At 37.2% G+C, this 21,317-nt stretch overlaps 2 protein-coding genes across 2 annotated transcripts in view; one reads left to right on the top strand and one right to left on the bottom strand.

Moving 5' to 3' along the window:
* LOC122790335 (zinc finger protein 239-like) overlaps nucleotides 1–21,317 on the bottom strand; it is a 1,358,627-nt gene that overhangs the window by 872,746 nt on the left and 464,564 nt on the right. The gene's annotated exons all lie outside the window — the stretch shown is intronic.
* Nucleotides 1–21,317, top strand: part of LOC122790334 (myosin-6-like) — a 353,888-nt gene that overhangs the window by 92,990 nt on the left and 239,581 nt on the right. Inside the window, 4 exon segments of the mRNA XM_044057853.1 lie at nucleotides 19,750–19,842; nucleotides 19,949–20,012; nucleotides 20,118–20,216; nucleotides 20,320–20,423. Of these exon segments, the coding sequence (XP_043913788.1) occupies nucleotides 19,750–19,842; nucleotides 19,949–20,012; nucleotides 20,118–20,216; nucleotides 20,320–20,423 (360 nt within the window).

Here is a 21,317-nt window from a genome sequence, read left to right as displayed (position 1 = left end):
GTGTCCTGCATTAAATCATAAGATCTGTTCCTTTGTTTTTCATGTTTTAGAGTACTCACTCCCCCTCTGTGTTGTGATGCACTCCATATTTTTCCTTTTAAAAGTTTATTTAACTTCCACTTGCTGTTTTCTGATCTATATTACTACTCTTTACACATTGTATGTTAAATCTTCTTCTTTCGGCTTTTCCTGGTTAGGGGTCATCACAGCAGATCACTGTCCATTCATAATTGGCAGTGGAGTTTTACAGTATTGAGTTGCCAGCCCGGTGCCCAACCTTCCACAGAAGGCACACACATGCACACACTCACGCCTAGGGCCAATTTAGTGTGTCCAATCCACCTACAGCATGTCTTTGGGATGTGGGAGGAAACCGGAGCAACCAGAGGAAACCCATGCGACCACAGGGAGGACATGCAGACTCCACACAGAAGGCACCCTAGCCAGGGATCAAACCGGAGAATCTCTTGCTGTGTGGCGGCAATGCTAACCACTGCACCACCATGGCCGCCCATGTTAAATACCACCTCATTATTTTGTTGATATTATTATTATTATATTCCTTCCCTCTATCATTCCCTCCCTCCATCCAACCACCAATTTTCTGTACCTATTTTATTAGCTCAGGTTCGTAGGCTGCTAAAGACTATCCTGGCAACAATGGGTAGAAGGACGGTACCAGTCTGTGATGGAGATGATGGTATGTCAGAGAACATGCATGCATACGCGCGCACACACACACACACACACACACACACACACACACACACACACACACACACACACACATGCACGCACACACACACAACACTTTCTTGTATACATATACACATACCCAAACAAATACACAGACCCAGACACACACCGATAAACACATGTATACATGCACACACAGATTTAAACACAAAAGCATACAAACACAAACACATACACACACACACACACACGCACGCAAGTACTCACACAGGTACCAAGGACTAGTTTAGGACTTTATTTTGCTATACACTTATTTCTTGCTAATCTGCTCTGTAAACAGGAATTATTTCTCAAATTTATCTTGGAATTTCATACTTGCTTTTATGTCTTTCCTTGTTTGTGTCTCATTATTTAATGTTTATTTGGTATCCCATGAACACCAAATGAAAATTGTTCTTTGTCTTGTCTATTTTAGTCTGCTAAAATGTTAAAATGCACACATTTATTAATACAGAGTGATGTTTGTGCTGTTTTTTTTTTAGCTGAGGAAATGGAGGATTAAGAAACATCAGCATAGAATAAATACCGTACAGCACACCTGCATAGTGGCTGCCTTAGGAAATGTGAATCTTCTTTCTATTGTAAAGAACTATTGGGGCAATATCAGAAAATAATGACAGAATATTGTGCAGAAATGCTCAAAAGAACAGTTTTCTTGAAGGCTGGGTATGTACACAGCAGGATGGGATGTCATGCTAAATAGAGAATGAGGTGCAGTTCATGAACATAACCATTATGTACCTTATTAGCATAGTGACTGTGCAGCATAACTTCATCAGGTGACACAAAGGCAAGTTGGTTAGAGCTATAGATCTGGCTGTGATCATTGAATTACTCTACCATTCACAAGAGTCAATTTATAGTGTTCTACACTAATTGGGCAAGTGCTCAATATATGCCTGTATAGGGGGAGGTCTGTAAGGGGGAAGTTTGAAAAAGTGTAGACAGGAATCAATAACAAGCTGGGTTTGAAAAGGGAACAGACACAGAACAAACATTGCAGAGATGAGATAGTAGCATGAACAGAATGATTGCTGATGTACCAAATACAGGAGAGGATGAAGGGAAGTCAGCATGACATAAAGATGTTGACTTGAGGCAAAGTATGATGATCCATTTGCTGACTGGATGGCTGTAGTTGTCCTGAGACTTTGACTGCCAGTGGGTTGCTCATACTGGGTTAGGGGCTGTGCATTCTGCCATGCTAGGGAAGGGTCTACTGCTCACAGACTTTGGCTGATGCAAGGGCAGGAAAGGTTTGCAATGAAAGGATGACTGAATAGGGTAACCACTGTTGTATGGCTAGCAAAGGGTCAATCCCCAGAATTTTCTGCTACACTGCACCATCAGTTCATAGCAAATCCAGTATGTGACCTAACCAGTCCCATATGAAACATTTAGAAAGGGATTATAGTTTACATATTTTGGTTATGCATTTTTAGTATTGCTGGAAACAATGCCTCAAACCTGAAGACTAGGATGATAACGATAAATAACCTGTTTAAAAACTCCATTACTAATCTAGCTAAGTCTTCATCCCTTCCTCCACACCTCCTTTGCTCTCAGACAGTTGATTTTAACCATCAGGGAGACTTTCCTAAATTTCACTTTAAAACTGTCAGCAAGGACCATTTGTACTCACTTGCTAAATTAAAGAATTCTACAATTTGGATCTATATCCTAAGCAAAAGGGGAATTCCATATTTCTAAACAGCTATCATGTTTATACAACTCATTTCTTACTACAGGCTCTGTCCTAACAGACTGACAATTAGCCTAAATCATTCCTCTCCCCAAATCTAATTCTCATTCGTCACCTTAATGTTATGGACTCATAGACAAAATTCTTGAAAACCTAGTTTATATGTCAGTTCCCTCATACATTACAGATTGATAAACCTTAAAGCTTTCTTATTATGGGCTATAACACTCCAACTGCTTTGTTTTCAGTAACTAATATATCCAAGAAAAAACAACAGGAGCTCAATGTCAAACACTACTTTAATGAGTAAAATAATAAAACACAGCAATGCTTTCAAGTTACAAAACTCTTTCTCAATGCAAATACACATCTCATTACCTTCACAATGTTTAAATATTTACAGCCAATCATATATACTCTTAAAATCACATGGATTTTTTTTTTTTTTTTTGTCAACATGCCCCTATCAGAAATGCATAACACGAGTAATGCATAAGGGACAGCTACTACTGTTAAGGGGGTTTACACGTATGAACATGAGTTCAATTCAATACCATGTAATAAAAGACTACGGGTGATTTTTTTACAACACAACAATCAGGACAAATCCAAACCAAAAGGAGGAAAAGGCGCTAAAAGTCACCAAACAAATAGAAAAAAAGCACCTGGATAGCCATTTCCATGAAAACACATTTATTGACAGGTAATAAGCACAATTCACCACTCTAAAGCTGACTACAACACTAAGCAGTACGTTTTCGTCCACATCTTCCTCAGATATACACAAGCATTGCCCTAAAACATGTATATATACCCCTATCAATAAATTGAATTACATAAAATTAATCAATTAACCTATCTTAACTATTGCAGTATCAGAATATTACAATAAATATTCCTGAAAGCAAACATATACTTATAATAAACTTTTACATGTCCTAAGGAAACATATATTAAACATACAAATAGAAATGTAGATGTATAAATTCCACTCAAATAATATATCCCTTAATAAAAACACTATTAAAAAATGTTAACATATTAAAATGTTAATGTATTAAAATACTGATATATAAGAAGTGTGTTAGTGACATCTAGTGGCTCAATTTCATATCATTGCCAGCATATCTGAAACCTTAGAAAATGTAAAATTAAACCCCCCCAACCCTAAATCTACATCAATTAGTCATTTTATACTAAAAACTTTAAACGTTTTTTAAAACTTTTGAACAAATTTCACATATATAACAGTAGCAGGTCTCCTATTACCCTAAACAAAGCATATGAAATGTGAATATAACCACTGCTTAAAATTTATTTAAAATTCAGATGTGAATCAAAGGGAATGTGCTCACATATTATTAAAAATATTAAAATGTATATGAAATGGTATTTAAAAATGGATTTTATGATTCTTAAAAAAGGAATTTATGATTCTTAAAAAATATATACTTAAAATTTGGGTCTATATCACATTATCGAACTTTCAAAATTTAGAACACCATAAGCTCGAACTTGGAAGTTCTAAATGTGATATAATCGAAATCTCAGAACAGCGAATTTTTTCCCTGGGAAAAAAATTTGCTGTTCCAAGAAACACAAGCACACCAAAAACATATGCCTAATGTGGGGGTCTTCGCCCCCCCCCATCCCTACTTAAATATACCAACTCTGAGATCGCACCACAGTGGCGGAAACAGTGAAGCTGTGGAACAGCCCACAGAATTCTTGCCCTGGGTAAGAATTCGATGTTCCGAGGCTTCACTATTGTGAGCATTTGCGGTTTTGTGTTCGATGTAATGCCGTTGGGCATTATTTGCTTTTGCGGTTATGATATATACCTGAAAATTCCTATCACAATTTTGCTGCCTTAAGCTTCAAAACAGGTGCTAGGGATACCATATCATTCAGTCCTGGCCATTTGTTAGATTCTAAAACCAGTTGCCAGTACAACTCCCTATACTCCAATTTGGTTTCCCATGTACTCCCTCTAATGTCCAATTTAACTTCTTCTATCACAAAAATGTAAAAGAGGCTCCTCTGCATGTCTCAGTGTGTTTAAAAAGTGCATTCCTACTACTTTATTTCCTAATATCATAGGTGTGCTTCTCTTTAAGCTTCTTTCCGTTTTTCCTATATAGAAACATTCACATTCCCCACATAGGGCTACATAAACCTATCCTTTGGAGCCACAGTTAGAGTAAGATGTAGATCTAATAAATTTCTTCCTGCTGGAGAAATATATCTCAGACATTTCTGGAGATATATGGACATTGTGGGGAGGCACCGCATTTAAATGTTCCTACCTTCTTCTTTTCAGTATAAAAACTTCTGTTCTCTAAAATGTTTTTAATACATCTGCCACTTTTAAACACAAATCTCAAAGGTTCATCAAACTTTAGATTTAAGTCACTAATCTTTGACAACCTATCCCATTCTTCTTTCACAATTTTTTTAATAAGGTTGGCATCACCACTATAATTCAAAATTTAATGATTATTAAACTCCTTTGTGGCCTCATTATTAGGTGTATTAGTCCCACTCACCACATCCTCCTTATCAAGGATGGGGGCAAACTTAATAGATCTATTAAGAATGACCTCTACGTGTATTTCATTAATCAAATTTTCTGGATAACCCCTCTCCATAAACATTAATTTCAACAAATCACCTTCTTTAATAAAATCCTGGTCATCTGAGGTCATTCTGCTACCCCTATCAAATTGACCTTTCAATGTACCTTTTTTATGTGAATAGGGGCGTGCACTTTTAAAGTGTAAAAAAGAATTACAATACAAGTCCTTCCTATGGACTCTTGATACATATCTATTATTAACATTAACATTCCAACAAGACTGAATATGTATTCAATAAAATTATTCTCATTTTTGTGTTTTCTAGTCACTCAGAAGGATTAAGCTAAGTGTTCATGTAGTCTACACTTTGTGGTAACCTTTATGAATCCCTGTCAATATTTAAAGCAGCAAAAATATCAGTAGGAAAACTAAAATTAGGAGGAAGAAGGTGTGTGTTATGTCTGTGTTTGTCTGTTCCTCAGAACAGTGTACACTTAGTGTAGGCTTTATTGAATCCAGCCCTAAATCTATTTTATTTCTGAAAAGTGCTTCCCGAATTTTGTCTGGTAGTTATTCATATTCACATTCAAACAATATTTAACAAAACTTGTCTAACATCTTTTCATCCTGTCCTTTAACACAGCCAAACACTTCTTTCTCCAGAATATAACACATTACTTTATTCATCTTAACCTGCAGTTATTCATTAACAACTTCTAGTCTGTATTGATTAAAACCATTGGTCTCAAATTACTTAAACATATATTTTCATATTTCATCTACAAAAATCTAAGAATACTATGCCATATTTTATTAACCCAGAATTCTGCTCTTAAACTTCATTAAACACTTCTGAAAAAAATATATATTTTTTTTTCGTTAACTCTATAAAAACCTACAATCTCTCTCACCCACTTTTGGGACACCACTTTCCTTAACCATCTTCAAAATTCCTTCCAGCACCTCTAACGTGATCATCACTAACAGTAGTCCTTTATCTGTCTTCAGTCCATTCACATTCTACCCTGTACCCTCTCTCAACTCTTTTCTTTATAAATCCTTTTCAGATACAGTTCTGCTACTTTAACAATCATTTCTTGGCAAATTCTAAAATTCCTTACTTCAGTCTTTATATCCTACATTTCACTTTCCTTCTAAGTACTACACAAAGTTAACAGAGGTGATACCTTCTCCTTCTTCTATGGATGTCTCATCTATGCCTTCATTTTTGTCTGTTGTATCTCAGTATTTTAATTTCAAATAAATTGTCCATTATTTTCCAAAGGACTGTACAATTATTCCATCAATACCTTACTCCTTGTTTCTCCTCCTTTTATGAATTTTTTCACTCAACTTGTATTCCAGATGTAGTCTTTCCTTAAAAATCTCTCTACTATTCTGTCCATTGTACAGAACTGTCGTCTGCCAGTGTTCATCCCATGATTCTTTTAGCATTACTTTCATTTCTCTACACTCTTTATATAACTCCTTGATACTTTTATATATCCTAATTTCATAGCCTTTTATAGGTTTATATGTTTTTACTAAGCTAATCACCAACATTGACCATCAAGTAGCTGTACCACATCACCCATAAATGGTGGGAAACTAGCAGTGCCCCCTCCATTAATTAGACTTTATCCACATATTCCTGGTTAAAATTTATGATCACTCATCCAGTCATCCAGAATAAGCTAAGTTAAGATGACTTCTCGGGAGTCCGTATGACAATTAGTAGGGTGACAGAGCTTTTAGTCTTTCAGAGTAACTAAGGGAACTGAGACCTAAGGTTTTTGGTGATGAAATATTGAGGTCTCACAAGCTGGTTTAGATGCTTAATGAGGTAAATGTTGAAGGGTGCATTATATTCAATGAAGGCCCCATTAAGGAATGAATTAATAGGGTTTATAACTTTTTTGGACTTTGAGGAAATGATACCAACTGCGCAGGTTGAAGTATTTTCTAATCATCACAGAGACATTGTGGTCAAAGAAGAATGTCTTATCAACATATGTAGCCAATTCTCTGATGAGTGTGTCAAATTTAAGTGGAACGTTAACAAATGGATAATCACTACTGATGTTAGATCTACTGATGGAATCTATGCTGCATGTATTGGTGTTAAGGATAAGCCCATGATTAATATACAAAGGATTTGTATAGCCCTTACTGTAGAACTTGGGTATTAGAATACACCCCAAATTAACTTAAGATTAGAGAAATTAGTTGCCCATTCTCCTCTGTCTATTTCCATAAGACACTTACTTTCCTACATATTTCTTTCTTTCTTTCGGCTTTTCCTGGTTACGGGTCGCCACAGTAGATCATCTGTCCACTCATGATAGGCAGTGGAGTTTTACGATGTTGAGTTGCCAGCCCGGCACCCAACCTTCCACAGAAGGCACACACATGCATACACTCACACCTAGGACCAATTTAGAGTGTCCAATCGACCTACTGCACGTCTTTGGGATGTGGGAGGAAACCAGAGCACCCGGAGGAAACCCACGCGATTACAGGGAGGACAGGCAGACTACTCACTTTGCCACATATAATTTATTTTATTTTCCAAACGTACCCCTTTTATGTTGTCCAAGGCAGAAAAACACAGCCTCTATGGGACCAGATGACATCCCAGGCTGTCTTGTAAACAGGCTAAAACATGAACTAGCATCACCATTAATTACTCTTTTCAATCATAGCCTAAGCACAGGCTTTGTTCCTGCGGAATGGAGAACAGCAACAGTTATTCCCCTTCACAAAGGTGGTCTAGCAATAGACTTGGGGAGATAAAGACCCATAAGCCTGACCAGCCTCATATGTAAGGCAATGGAACATACTATTATAGGCCTCATACATAAAGACATAGGTGACCCCCAAACCCTGTATCCTTCCCAATTTGGCTTCTTCAAGGGCAGATCCTACCTATCAAATCCAGTGGATTTCTTTGAATATGTGACCAGGGCCACTGATGAGGGCAAATCTGTGCATACAGCATACTTGACAAAGGCTTTTGACAGAATCCCACATTCAGGTATTACTGATAAGGTTAGCAAACTCAATGTAAACCCCTTCGTTGTAAGAGGAGTTACCAACTGGCTCACAAACCAAATACACACTGTCAAAGTGGGTGACTCCACATCAGCCAGCAGACCTGTTAACAGCGGTGTACCATAGGGGTCAGTGACGGGCCCTCCACTGTTTTATATTACTTCTCCAAAGTTCAGGTCAAAACTGAGGGGCTGTGGCTGACCAAGTTTGCAGATGACTGCAAACTAGGTGCAATGAATGAATCCCCAGATGATGTCAATATACTCCAGGAGGGTCTCACACAGACCAACAACTGATGTATTAGTCATGGTCTCAAACTAAATGCAAAGAAATGCATCATCATTCCCTTCAGCACAATGTCCCTTCACACTATCAAATTAACAACAATACCCTAACTGCCCATGAAGTAGTAAGGGACCTGGAATCATAAGTTGACTGTGACCTTAACTATGACCTGCTATGTGTCTACTGTTGTAAGGAAGGCTTTCTATGTAGCACACTTGATTAGTAAAGGGATCGGCTTGAGAGCAAAAGAGGTTATATCCCCTCTATACTCTGCATCCATAATCGAGTATAATGCCCCTGTTTGGCATGTACAGTACAAAGCACCTGCAGCAATTGGAGAAACCTCAGAGATTTCTAACAAAGAAGATCAAGGGGCTCCAGCATGTGCCTTACATGGACTGACTAATCTCCCTGTCACTATACTCTGTGTTGTATAGACTTCTTAGGGGTGACTTATGTCTGGCCTACAGAGCAATCCAAGACCCAAACCTAATGAACTTGCTGCACATCTGTAAATCAAACAGGACTAGGGCTTCCCATTCCAGGGACCTAAATATGGCCTGCAACTTAAATAAGACATGTTGTAGGGACAGGTTTATCTCCCAGCAACTGCCACATCTTTGGAACAGCTACCAATTCATGTGAAACAGAGCACCTCTCTGACAATGTTCAAGAGGAACCTGGATGAGTGGATGAGGCACCATAAATTCTTACTGGGGATAGCACCCACATCCCTCCTGGACATAGGCAGTCATCACTAAATGCAATTGTGGGTAATGACAAACATTTCTATGGTATTACATTGGGATGAAATGGCTAGGCTTAAAATGACCTCTAGGTCGTTAGCCTAGCAATCTCCTATGATCCTGTGTAAAACCTTGTCATATATCCAAAACTTTAACCATCAACCCTAATATTTCTATACCTCTCTTTATATCACACTGCAATTTTGTTTTCTTAAATTGTCTCCAGTATTACAGTTTAAAATCAGTCATCCAGGTACTTTCAGCATTTATAGCTGCATAAGCATGTAACAAGCCATACAACTCTGTTTTTCTTGTGTGGAAACATACATTACAATGACTTTCCATGTTTTCCACACAGCAAATATCATTTTCTTTATGTGTCTAATGTTCATACCTATTCCTCATGTCAGTCTCACTCATTTCTTTTCTAACACTCTTCATCCGTTCATTTACAGGTTTTACAAATACTTCCTTGTATCATTCATCCATATCATTTTCTTTGACCTGTCATTCATTGTTCTGTTTTTTGCTTCCTTCTGCAATACTTCAACTAATTCATCTCCATTCTCTTTATTTGCATTCTCCATTATATAGTCAAATCAAAAATGTATAGCACATCCATATTTACTACATTTTGTAACACTATTTCTGTTATAATTATGTTCCCCTCAGATATCACAACTTGTGTTGTTATATTTGTTGTACTGTTGTCCCCCTCTGCAAAAGAGTGGTCTTTTGCTCTTTTGTTGTCATCTATATAATAAAACTCATCTATTCTGATTCATAAATAATTCATTAGTAAATCATAGCTTACTACACATTGTTCTAAATCCATCCAAATTGTTATTTTCCAACCTTTGGACAATATTTCCTGTTAAGTTCAAAGTTCTTTTAATTTCAAAAAATATTTTCATATACATCTTTTAAGGCATCCACAGTATCTATTACACTTAAAATATAAATTGTTAATTCCTAAGCTAATTTTCATGATCTTTGCACGATCAGCTTAGTAATAATATCATCCTATGTGGCAGGCTGTTGTTTACTTTCAGCTTTAGCAATACATTATTTTTGTATTATCTTTATTGACTGAGTTCTTGAAAGTCAAGTCATAAACATGTTATCTGGCTAAATGGATTAAAAATGGATATCTATCTTCAGAATAAAGTCACAAGAGAAACATCTGTTATTGTTGTCTCCTTGTTCTTTTAAAGGAAGCATGCTAATTGTTTTGCCCAACCACATTTTAAGCAGCATCTTTCACTGTGACTTAGCCCACTGTCTCCCTTTTCTACAGCTCATTAAATTGCTTGTACTGCCTCTCTTTTCATTACATCCATTTCTTCATCACTGCTAAATCCATTTGGTTGCCACCTGATTATCTACAATATCAGCATTTCATTCTTTTTATCTACTCAGCATTTCTTAGCTAGTTTCATGCCACTCCTTTTCTACCCATCTTAACTAGTTTCATGCCACTCCTTTTCTACCCATCTTAACTAGTTTCATGCCACTCCTTTTCTACCCATCTTAACTAGTTTCATGCCACTCCTTTTCTACCCATCTTAACTAATTTCATGCCACTCCTTTTCTACCCATATTAACTAGTTTCATGCCACTCCTTTTCTACCCATCTTAACTAGTTTCATGCCACTCCTTTTCTACCCATCTTAACTAGTTTCATGCCACTCCTTTTCTAGCAATCTTAACTAGTTTCATGCCACTCCTCTTCTACCCATCTTAACTAGTTTCATGTCACTCCTTTTCTACCCATCTTAACTAGTTTCATGCCACTCCTTTTCTAGCAAACTTAAGTAGTTTCATACCACTTCTTTTCTACCCATCTTAACTAGTTTCATGCCACTCCTTTTCTAGCCATCTTAACTAGTTTCATGCCACTCCTTTTCTACCCATTTTAACTAGTTTCATGCCACCCCTTTTCTACCCATCTTAACTAGTTTCATGCCACTCCTTTTCTACCCATCTTAACTAGTTTCATGCCACTCCTTTTCTAGCAATCTTAACTAGTTTCATACCACTCCTTTTCTACCCATCTTAACTAGTTTCATGCCACTCCTTTTCTAGCCATCTTAACTAGTTTCATGCCACTCCTCTTCTCCCAATTCACTTCACAGTACCTTTATTTGAAGAACTTATCATCGATCATCCAGCATTTATAATAAAACATTTTCAATCAAACCCTCCATTGTCCAAATCCATAATTATCATTACAGAGTTAGTTATATAGCTCCAGCTGCAGCCTCTATTTCTTCTGCCTAAACTGAATGGGTATTCTATAATATAAATATATAATATAAATGCAGGGGGACTTTATTAAGTTGAATCAAAAACACTCCTACTAACTGTACAAGTAAATATATAAATCAGTATGTAGACAATTACACAAATAAAACCACAAAATAAAAAGCTTTTCTACATAATGAAAACAGTGCATAACATGCAATCAGCAAAACCATTTCTTCTGCCTAAACTGAATGGGTATTCTATAATGCCCTAATGGGAAATGCAGGGGGACTTTATTAAGTTGAATCAAAAACACTCCTACTAACTGTACAAGTAAATATATAAATCAGTATGTAGACAAATATACAAATAAAACCACAAAATAAAAAGCTTTTCTACATAATGAAAACAGTGCATAATATGCAATCAGCAAAATAAAAAGACTTCCTTGCTGAAAAACTGCTATCACTACCCTTTGCACTCTCCAGATCCCAATCTTTGTATTGAAATACACACCTACCCCACTATAATTTGCATGTAAATATCACAGCTACAATATCTATATGTCTAACATATATTTCTGATCTCCCTATATAATACTGATAAACTAAATGTTGTATAATTACTGATGCTAAATTCTGCATAAATTCATAGATTAGTACTAGGTTAACCGCCTTTGTGGGCCATTTTAAGCCTAGCCAATTACTCTATATGAGAATCAAACCCTGTACCTTGTGTTTGTAAGGTAAACACCTTAACCATTATGCCAACCTCCACCCAAAATTCTGTAGCAAACCTAGTCCAAAACTCTTTTAACCATTTATATTTCATTTTACCTCATCCCTTGCAACCCTCAAATAAACATCTCTCATCTACTCCTTAATAACACTTATCTGCTTTAAATTTAATCTTCTGATGAGCAGTCCTCCACAATAAATCTCAGTTACAAGATTCATACTTTTCAAACAACCTAAAATGTCACTATAAATCTTTGTGTCTATACTCTGCCTAAGTGATGATTCACCCAGAGTGGATCTGCAAATGCCTGTCTCTAAAACTCTTCCACTAAGGCACCAAATTAAATTTTGCAAAATTCTCAAATACCTCTCATTCCATTTCTTCTGCATATCACTGATCTCCTTTTTCCTCAAAGGTGTTTTTCTATTGTATGCATGTAATGCAGATCATTTCTCAAAAAATATTGCTTACTTTCTGCAATATCCAGGCTATCCTCCTCCATCATCGTTTGTTGTCTAGGAAATGATTCCCTGATGACCTGGCCAAATTTCCCCTAGTAGTATAAATACCACCTTGGGTCTCCACTGAAAAAAATAGCCACTAACCAAGTGGAACTAACAGTCAACAAAAGGATAAATAAAATAAATAATTGTCTGAATGAGACTGAATGAACATTCCTTACCCTCTGACCTTGTGGTTATATAAAATGCCCAATTTAATTGTAGTTTCATTCCTCCACACGATCATCATACTCCTCCCTGCACTCAATTATCCCAATTGTTACCCCTGTAGGGTGTGAGCTATATTGAATTAATTCTATAACCACAGTGAGAGCTCTGTAGCCTATTAATTCCCTGGTCAGGACAGGAGATTTATGAGTTAATTTGTCCTCCTTAGAGATGAGACTTATGTGTTAGGGCATAGCTACTACCATGTTCATACAAGCTGTCCCTCCTAAGTAACCCCTGGCCTCCAAGCAGCAGCCTATCAGCTTCTTAAACAGTGTTGCTGTTAGAAGTCCTATGCATGCTTTTCCACATGTGTACAACTCCTGGCTCACATCCAGCACATGCCTACCATGACCCAGTAGCTGTTCCTGCAGTCCTAACATTCTTGTTTTGGTCAGCAGTGCTATGGGACATATCACCTCCCTCCAGAATGGGTGAGCCAGTATTAATTGTTCACTCCCACCCTCCCCACCCCCTTCAATACCTTAGCAGCTAATCAAACTGAAATCATTTTGGTCATATTCAGTGCTTTATCCCTCTATGCCACATTGTGGGGTGTCTTTTTTTAGAATTTCAACTATTTCTTCAAATAGCTTAGAAAAATATATGCATCAGTTCAATCTTCAAACAGCCCAATAAAGTATAAAAAGAAAAAATTTAATTCCTCTTATCTCTAATTGCTAGCTCAAAATTCTTCAAAAAATCAGCTTTTACCCTCAACCTACTAGCAACCTTCTTCATTGCTAAATAATACAAAAAGCTTGGACATATTTTCTTCCATTAGCGATTTATTCAAAAAGAGAGAGAGTGAGAGAGATAAAAATGCCAACCTTGTCTAGAACTGAATTGGAATTTTTCCTAACTTTCTCCAAGACAACCTTTAACTCTGCTAAAATAATTCTGCTCTGCACAAATTCAGTAATACACCCTCAAAACTTAACTTCTCAGCTCCTATAAACATCCCCTTTTAAAAGACATCCCCTTGAATACATATTACCAAACTGAAAATCCCCTCTTAACACCCTTAAAGTCCTGTCCCTATCACTCTTCAACCCACTTATCTGTCCCCCGTCCATAATAAGTTCTCTTCCTAATACAGGAAATCCAACCTCCTCTCTACCACCTCCCCACCACCTCAGGCATACAGCTGCCAGCAGAACCAAATTCTCCTTTTCTCATTATTTTTATGGAAAATGCTTTTCAAAGTATACAGTCTCCTATCACTGGCCTCTAAAGCAATCATCCATTCTATGCCTGTACTATACTTTCCTTTAGCCTGTAATCTCCTCAACTAAATGCCTCTCTTATATCCTAATTTCTGCTTCATCCTAAATACAGTCCACATTTCTGTGCAGGATTTATTCATTCATGTTTATATGTTCTTCAGATAATACAGAGATACCCTTCCTGACTATTACATTTCTTAAAATGTTCCCATCCAAAGAACAAAGAGCCTTGCTTTTTCATACTCCTCCATTTACCTCATCAAATACTACAAAAATCACCATGTAATCAAAAGACAAAACCTCTGAGCAGCCATCCTTGCAAAAACATGATGCTGATGTATGATGTATGTAAAATATAATAACTTATCATTCCCTTTTCCCTTTCATATAACAGGTGGTATGTTATCTACATGTCTAAAACCAAAAATTATAATGTTGTTGTTGTTGTGCCTTTCGGCTTTTTCCCGGTTAGGGGTCGCCACATTGGAGCTCCGTTCCGCTAATGATTGGTAGTTGATTTTTACGTGCCGAGTTACCAGCCCTGATGCACAACCTTCAATGAAGGCACACCCATTCATGCATGTCTCCACGCAGAAGACGCTCTAGCTGAGAATCGAACCAGACAGCATCTTACTGTGAGGCGACAATGCTACCGCAGCACCACTACCATGGTAAACCAGAAATTATAATAGTTTTCTTTAATTTCTAAGTATCTATTCCCAGTCTTTCATTGTCTCCTTTGCTCCCCAAACACAGTTAAAATTCATGATCCATACACAAATTAAGCAAGGAGTGAGGTATCGTATACACCCATAAATGAACCCATGAACTTGAAAAGTATCATAAATGACCCAGACTTGCTTAGCAATGATGCAAAACTTCTCAAGACATCTCCCTACCTAATTTTTAATGACATCCAGTATCCCAATATAACTCCCTTTCCAAACCAGCAGAGCAACCAAAGAACATGGTTCTTACCCAAAGGACCATGAATAAATACTTCTTCCAAATTACTATACATATCTACAGCAAAAATATATTTGACATCCTGAAGAGAAATAACATTTCCATTTACAGTTTAAAAGACAGTACAATGCAATGTCTACTCATCAACAATCTCGTATTATTAAATATAATACCAAAATTCTCCATTTATCAACTGACATTACTCACTATAAATTTTCCTGACCATTTTACTTCTTAATCTTCCTGCTACACTTCCTCACCACACCTTTCCTCTGCTTCTCTTTGCACCATCTCAGATTCATACTCTATTTTGATCTTTCATGATCTTGACTTTAACCACCAACTTCTTCTCTAGAACCCTCAACCTGTTCTTCAGAAACTACAGTAGACTCCCTCCGAGGCAGATTAATAAGTTCATTTTTTGGACCATCTGTAAATAAATCTAAACAGCTCTCATACCCACAGTATACCCCCTACACACACACACACACACACACACACACACACACACACACACACACACACACACACACACACACACACACACACACGTGGACAAAGAACAGTCAAACCAAAAATGCCCCGTCAGGTTGCATTTAGAAAATGCTGCAATACAGTTGAATTCAGAATGTTGCTTTTCCCCCACAGAGCCCACATCTGAATTTCAAACAAGAAAGCATAAACTACCTGTTTAGTTAGTGGCATGGCACTGGAGAGGATTCAGGGGAAAGATGGCAGTCAGCATCCAGTGAGGGAAGGAGGTAGCTTAGGTTCATTGCAGTAAGCAGCATAGTGGGCTCCATGTTGCATAAGTGATGATCCACCAAGTTGGAGGTTAAGCATGCACCTACCAATGCAGTGCTGAAGTGGAGCTTGCGGGGTTACCGAAGTGTAAGAGGGGTTTGGACACACTCGCCAGTAGCAACATGATACAGTAACAGAGTCTTCAATGTCCTAACTAACCCTGGTTGTGGGTTAAGTTGAGCCCAGGGGAGGCTAAGTCAGGTCTGTTAGACCCTGTGAATGAGAAGAGAAGCTAGTGACAGCCGTTGGTCAGCTATGGATAGGATGAAACAAAGAAGATATAAGGTAACCTACTTACCCATAAAATGAGAACACTGTAAATGATGAGAAATGTTTTTGAAATGATGTTGATCCTGTAACATTATATAACTGCAAAATCTTTTCACTTTGACTTTTAAATCCACAAACCATCCCTACTCTAAATCCTACAGTCTTAAAGAATCATCTTTATTTTAAGCTCAAGAACTGCGCATTATATTTCTGTAATACAATTGTATTTTCCTCAGCAGAAAATATGACTATCTGCAACTGTAAAAAGCACAACACTCTGATAAATGTTACTAAACATTATCACACTATTCACCCAAAGACTTTCTGAGATGCAGTTACATTAAATTAGATTAGCTTTATGGCAGAAGGCAAGATTAAAGCTATCTAGCTTGCCTTTAAAAGCATTTAATATTCAATATCCACTCCATCCATGACTTCCCCTTTATCCTTTGCCTTTGTTTCTCATGCCTTCTTGAATGCCACCTTCGGTCCCTTGTTTACCTGCTCTAGACATTATTCATAGAGTTCCCCTCTATCCCACACACATCTTTCTGGTGGGTTTTTTTTTCTCTCTCTTTTGACTCCTTCCAGCAGCTTTCTGTCCCTCTCCTTGTATGATGTCTACAATTGCATACAGTATTTAGTGTGGTATGTCTAGGGCCCTAAGGAATAGAAGTATTATCTATTTATTTCTGGTGTCTATCTCCCTGAATATAGACTCCTGCAATCTGTTTCCTGCTGCTGCTGCTGTCCTCTGACACACTGATCTCGGCAGTCCCTCCCACTGAGCCTGCTCTTGGTAGTCCATCCCACTGATCCTGATCATGGTAGTCCATCCCACTGATCCTGATCATGGTAGTCCATCCCACTGATCCTGATCTTGGTAGTCGATCCCATTGATCCTGATCTTGGTAGTCCATCCCACTGATCCTGATCTTGGTAGTCCATCCCACTGATCCTGATCTTGGTAGTCCATCCCATTGATCATGATCTTGGCAGTCCATCCCACTGATCCTGATTTTGGTAGTCCATCTCATTAATCCTGATCTTGTTATTCCATCCCACTGATCCTGATCTTGGTAGTCCAGCCCATTGATCCTGATTTTGGTAGTCCATCCCATTGATTGATCCTGGTCTTGGTAGTCCATGCCACTGATCCTGATCTTGGTAGTCCATCCCACTAATCCTGCTCTTCGTAGTCCATCCCATTGATCCCTTTCTTGCCATCTGTTCTACTTCCACTCCTGATGCTTCACACCAGGGATGTTGTAGACCAAGTAATGTGGTTTGCAGGTCTCTACAACTATCCTTAAATGCTACCTTCTGCTCACTTGTTTAGCTTTCCAGATCCCCCTTAGACTTCCCCACAATCCTCTGCTCCTGCACCAATCTTTGAGTCATCAGCATAGAGGTAGAGCTTATTGCCTATTTCCTCAAAGATGACTAAGACAAACACATTGAATAGAACTGTACCGAAAACTGACCACTATATTACTATACTACTCAATTTCCTTAATCCTAGCATCCTTCCTCTCACCATAACCCTGTTTTGCCTTCCATTAAAACATACATCAATCCAGTTTCCCTGTCTTAATCCTAGAGTCAGTACTTCTAGTTTTCTTATCAGAAACATCAGTGGAATAAAGTCAAAGGTATTGAACAAGGTGAGGTAAATTGCATCTACTGATACTCCCATGCCAAGTTCAGTAGTAGCACAATCATAAAACTGGATCAGGTTTGATTGATAGTCTTTCTTGTCATGAACCATTGTTGGGTGCTGACAAGGAGATTGTTTTCCTTTAGGAATGCAAGATGTTTTCTCCTTAAGATTCTTTCCATGACTTTTCCTGCTCCTACAGCACAAACACCAGCATTCTGAGGAGTTTGGGAGGTAACCCAGTGGATTCTTGAGAATTGTCCTCCCTAAGTGCAGCAATCTCCCTCTCTGTCTCCTCTCTGTGTATGGTGATGTCTGTCTACTATTCTACCTATTCTGTCTTGCCTCCCTCTCAATGTGGCACCCTTCTTTTTCTTTCCTTTCTGAAGAATGAATCAAAATATTCATTCTGTAAATCTGGTTCTTGCCTAGTCATCTCTGAATTCCCTGTCATCTTATCATAGAATGGCCATGTCTATTCCTCCCTTCCTTTTTCTTCTATATAATTAAAAAGTCCTTGTTACTCTTTGTATTCACTTCTACAAACTCCATTTCAGCTTGCACCTTTTCTGTACTGACCACTTTTTGTCCTTCTGGTAGCCTTCTTGTACTATGCTTGCATTAAAACAGTGTCTAAAAACTTCACTATATTCAAATGAGATGTTATAAAAGGACTGTTTGCCCAAATGAATCAAAAGCTGCATATCAGAAATGAAAACAGTTAATGGTAGTAGTACCATGTTTCGAAAACATTAACTGTCCTGTGGCTGGGACATTAAATAATGCAGATGAAGCAAATTTCTACACTAAAGTCCAAAAATCAACAATCTTAATATTGACACTTCAAACACTACCAGTATATAACCTAACGGATCCCTATTACATCACTGAAAGAAAAGATCATTGAACAGCATTTCAGACTGTATTTTATCAAACATGCCATTCATTGAACCATTCTTACTGAGATCACATTACGGTAAGGATTGGAAAATTTGCTCTTTCCCCACTTTAGACCAATCTCGGAGTTGGTATAGATATATATATATATATATATATATATATATATATATATATATATATATATATATATATATATATATATATATATATATATATATATATATAATTAGTGGGGTGTATGGGGTTCATTGAATTGCATTTCCAATGAACTGCCATTCGATGATCCTATGTTTCGATGATATAATGTAGACCCAACCTTTCAGGCAGACTGCTGCAAATGCTCAAGCCATTGTATATGAGAAGTTTGTTTATGTGGCAGGCTTCCTGTCCCACACTAAAGTTCGATAATGTCTTTCCTGGGCAACTGACAACCGGGTAATTTTTGCAAAGAGCATTGCAAATCTGATCACTCTGGTATTCAGCACTTTATCTCTAGTTTGTTTAACAATCTCACCTCTGACAAGGCTACACTTCAACTCATGTAATTCTGATAAAGTACACAACACTAGCAGTTTATACATAAAAAGTCCAAAACCCAGTAATGCAAATATATCTGCACCCATTAACTCTGGATTCATGAAACTAGAATTACTCTTCATCGCATGGTACTCAATATCCACTATTATGCTCTTCATAGGAAGCTACAGCAGCACATGCAAACAGAAGAGGAATATTCCTAATATCATGGCTAAATTAACCATAGTTAGTATGAATACCCTCCTCCTCCCCAACCCTAAGTCCCTTTATACAATAAGGCCATACCTAATGTGGCTGGAATTCTCAACAAAACCAAAGTAAATACAAAATAAATTAGAAAAAGATTTAGGTTTATAAACTGTGCAAAAACAAAAAGCATGATGCCTTAACACTGCAGCTACATGTATTAATAACTATGGTTAAGCTTTTACAGATAATACGTAAAAAATCCATAGTAAACTCCAGTGCTTGAGACACGCAAAACCTTAATAAATAAAATAAAAAAACAGACTAAGAAAAACTATCTCTCTAAAATACATATTCTTTCATTCTCCTTTTCATAGGGCACCCTGGAAGATCAAATCATTCAGGCTAACCCAGCTCTGGAAGCTTTTGGAAATGCCAAAACTTTAAGAAACGACAATTCATCCCGTTTTGTAAGTAGAGTGATGTCATGAAAAGTTCGTACTTTTTTATCTACTTCTGTTCCTGTATGCTTCTCCTTTTAACTTTTTTTTTTTTTATTTTTTTTGCGCCTCCCAGGGTAAATTTATACGGATTCATTTTGGTGCCACAGGAAAATTAGCATCAGCCGATATTGAAACTTGTAAGATTTATTCTTTATTAATGATAAGTCTGAATGTCTGGTATATCAATCAAAAGCATTTTCAGACTGCTTTAATTTATTTTTGTTTGTTTGCTTGTTTTGAAGACCTTTTAGAGAAGTCCCGTGTGATCTTTCAGTTAAAATCGGAGAGAAACTATCACATATTTTACCAGATCTTGTCGAACAAGAAGCCAGAACTTCTAGGTATATCTTTCCTCAACCTTGAAACTTGTCTAGACTTTGATATTAAACAGACTAAACAGATACCATGTGGGCTGTTAGTGACTGGTGTCTTTTTGCCTTACAGACATGCTGCTGATAACCAATAACCCTTATGACTATGCCTACATCTCCCAAGGAGAGGTCACTGTACCATCAATTGATGATGCAGAAGAACTTATTGCTACAGATGTAAGTAAACCAGATGCTGTTCAGAGCAGATCTTGTGGAATCATTATCATTTTTTTGTGTGAAAAGCACCACAATGACCATTAACAATGTAAGAATGTATGTGGCAGTTTTAAAATTTAGAAAATACAACTTAATTTGTCTCAATAAATCTCCCAGCACAAAATGAAATAAATTAAATTACTAAAGTTTGCAGTTATGGCCTAAAAAGCTATAAAAAGTAACTTTAGTTTAGGGTTTTTGACCACAACAGGTAATTCCAAACAAGTATATTGACACGTGTCAAGTGAATGACTTGGGGTCATGAAAGGAATGTGAAAGGTTTGCTTCATGGAAACCATGTACTGCAACATCTGTTAAACAGAGGTAAGGGGTTGCACAGTACCATCGCCAGCCTGTTCTGTCACTCATTCATTTCTTTCATACAAAACATATTTTCCAGTTTTTGGGATGATAAGGATTTTATCATATTATACATCCTCATTACCACCAGTGAATAGATCTTATTTTATTTTATGTATTTATTTGGTAACCAGGGTAAAATTTTAAGGAAAAGTGGCTGCTTTTAAGGACAACCCAAGAATGCTGCCTGGTTAAGTGGCTTGTTCAGAGTCATTCAGTAAACAAGAGCAGAATAAGAGAATCAAACCCAGGTCAAAGTGATTAACAACTCATAGGCTTAATCCTCTGCATCATGTGCCAAGATTACTGTCATGGATGGATGTGGTTTATTTTTCTTACTCTACAAATCACGATCTCCAGTGCCTCAGTCTTCACATAGGTGACAGCTGAATAGGGCTACTACCTATGAAATATATTCTCTTACAAGATGAGGATATTTGCTATTTTTTCTCCCCAGGATGTAACTTCCTATCCAGCACTGTTCTACACAAAAAG

Source organism: Protopterus annectens, chromosome 16.part0, assembly GCF_019279795.1.
Source record: "Protopterus annectens isolate FY-2018-M chromosome 16.part0, PAN1.0, whole genome shotgun sequence".
NCBI classification, from domain to species: domain Eukaryota; kingdom Metazoa; phylum Chordata; order Ceratodontiformes; family Protopteridae; genus Protopterus; species Protopterus annectens.
This window is presented reverse-complemented; position numbering and strand designations above follow the sequence as displayed.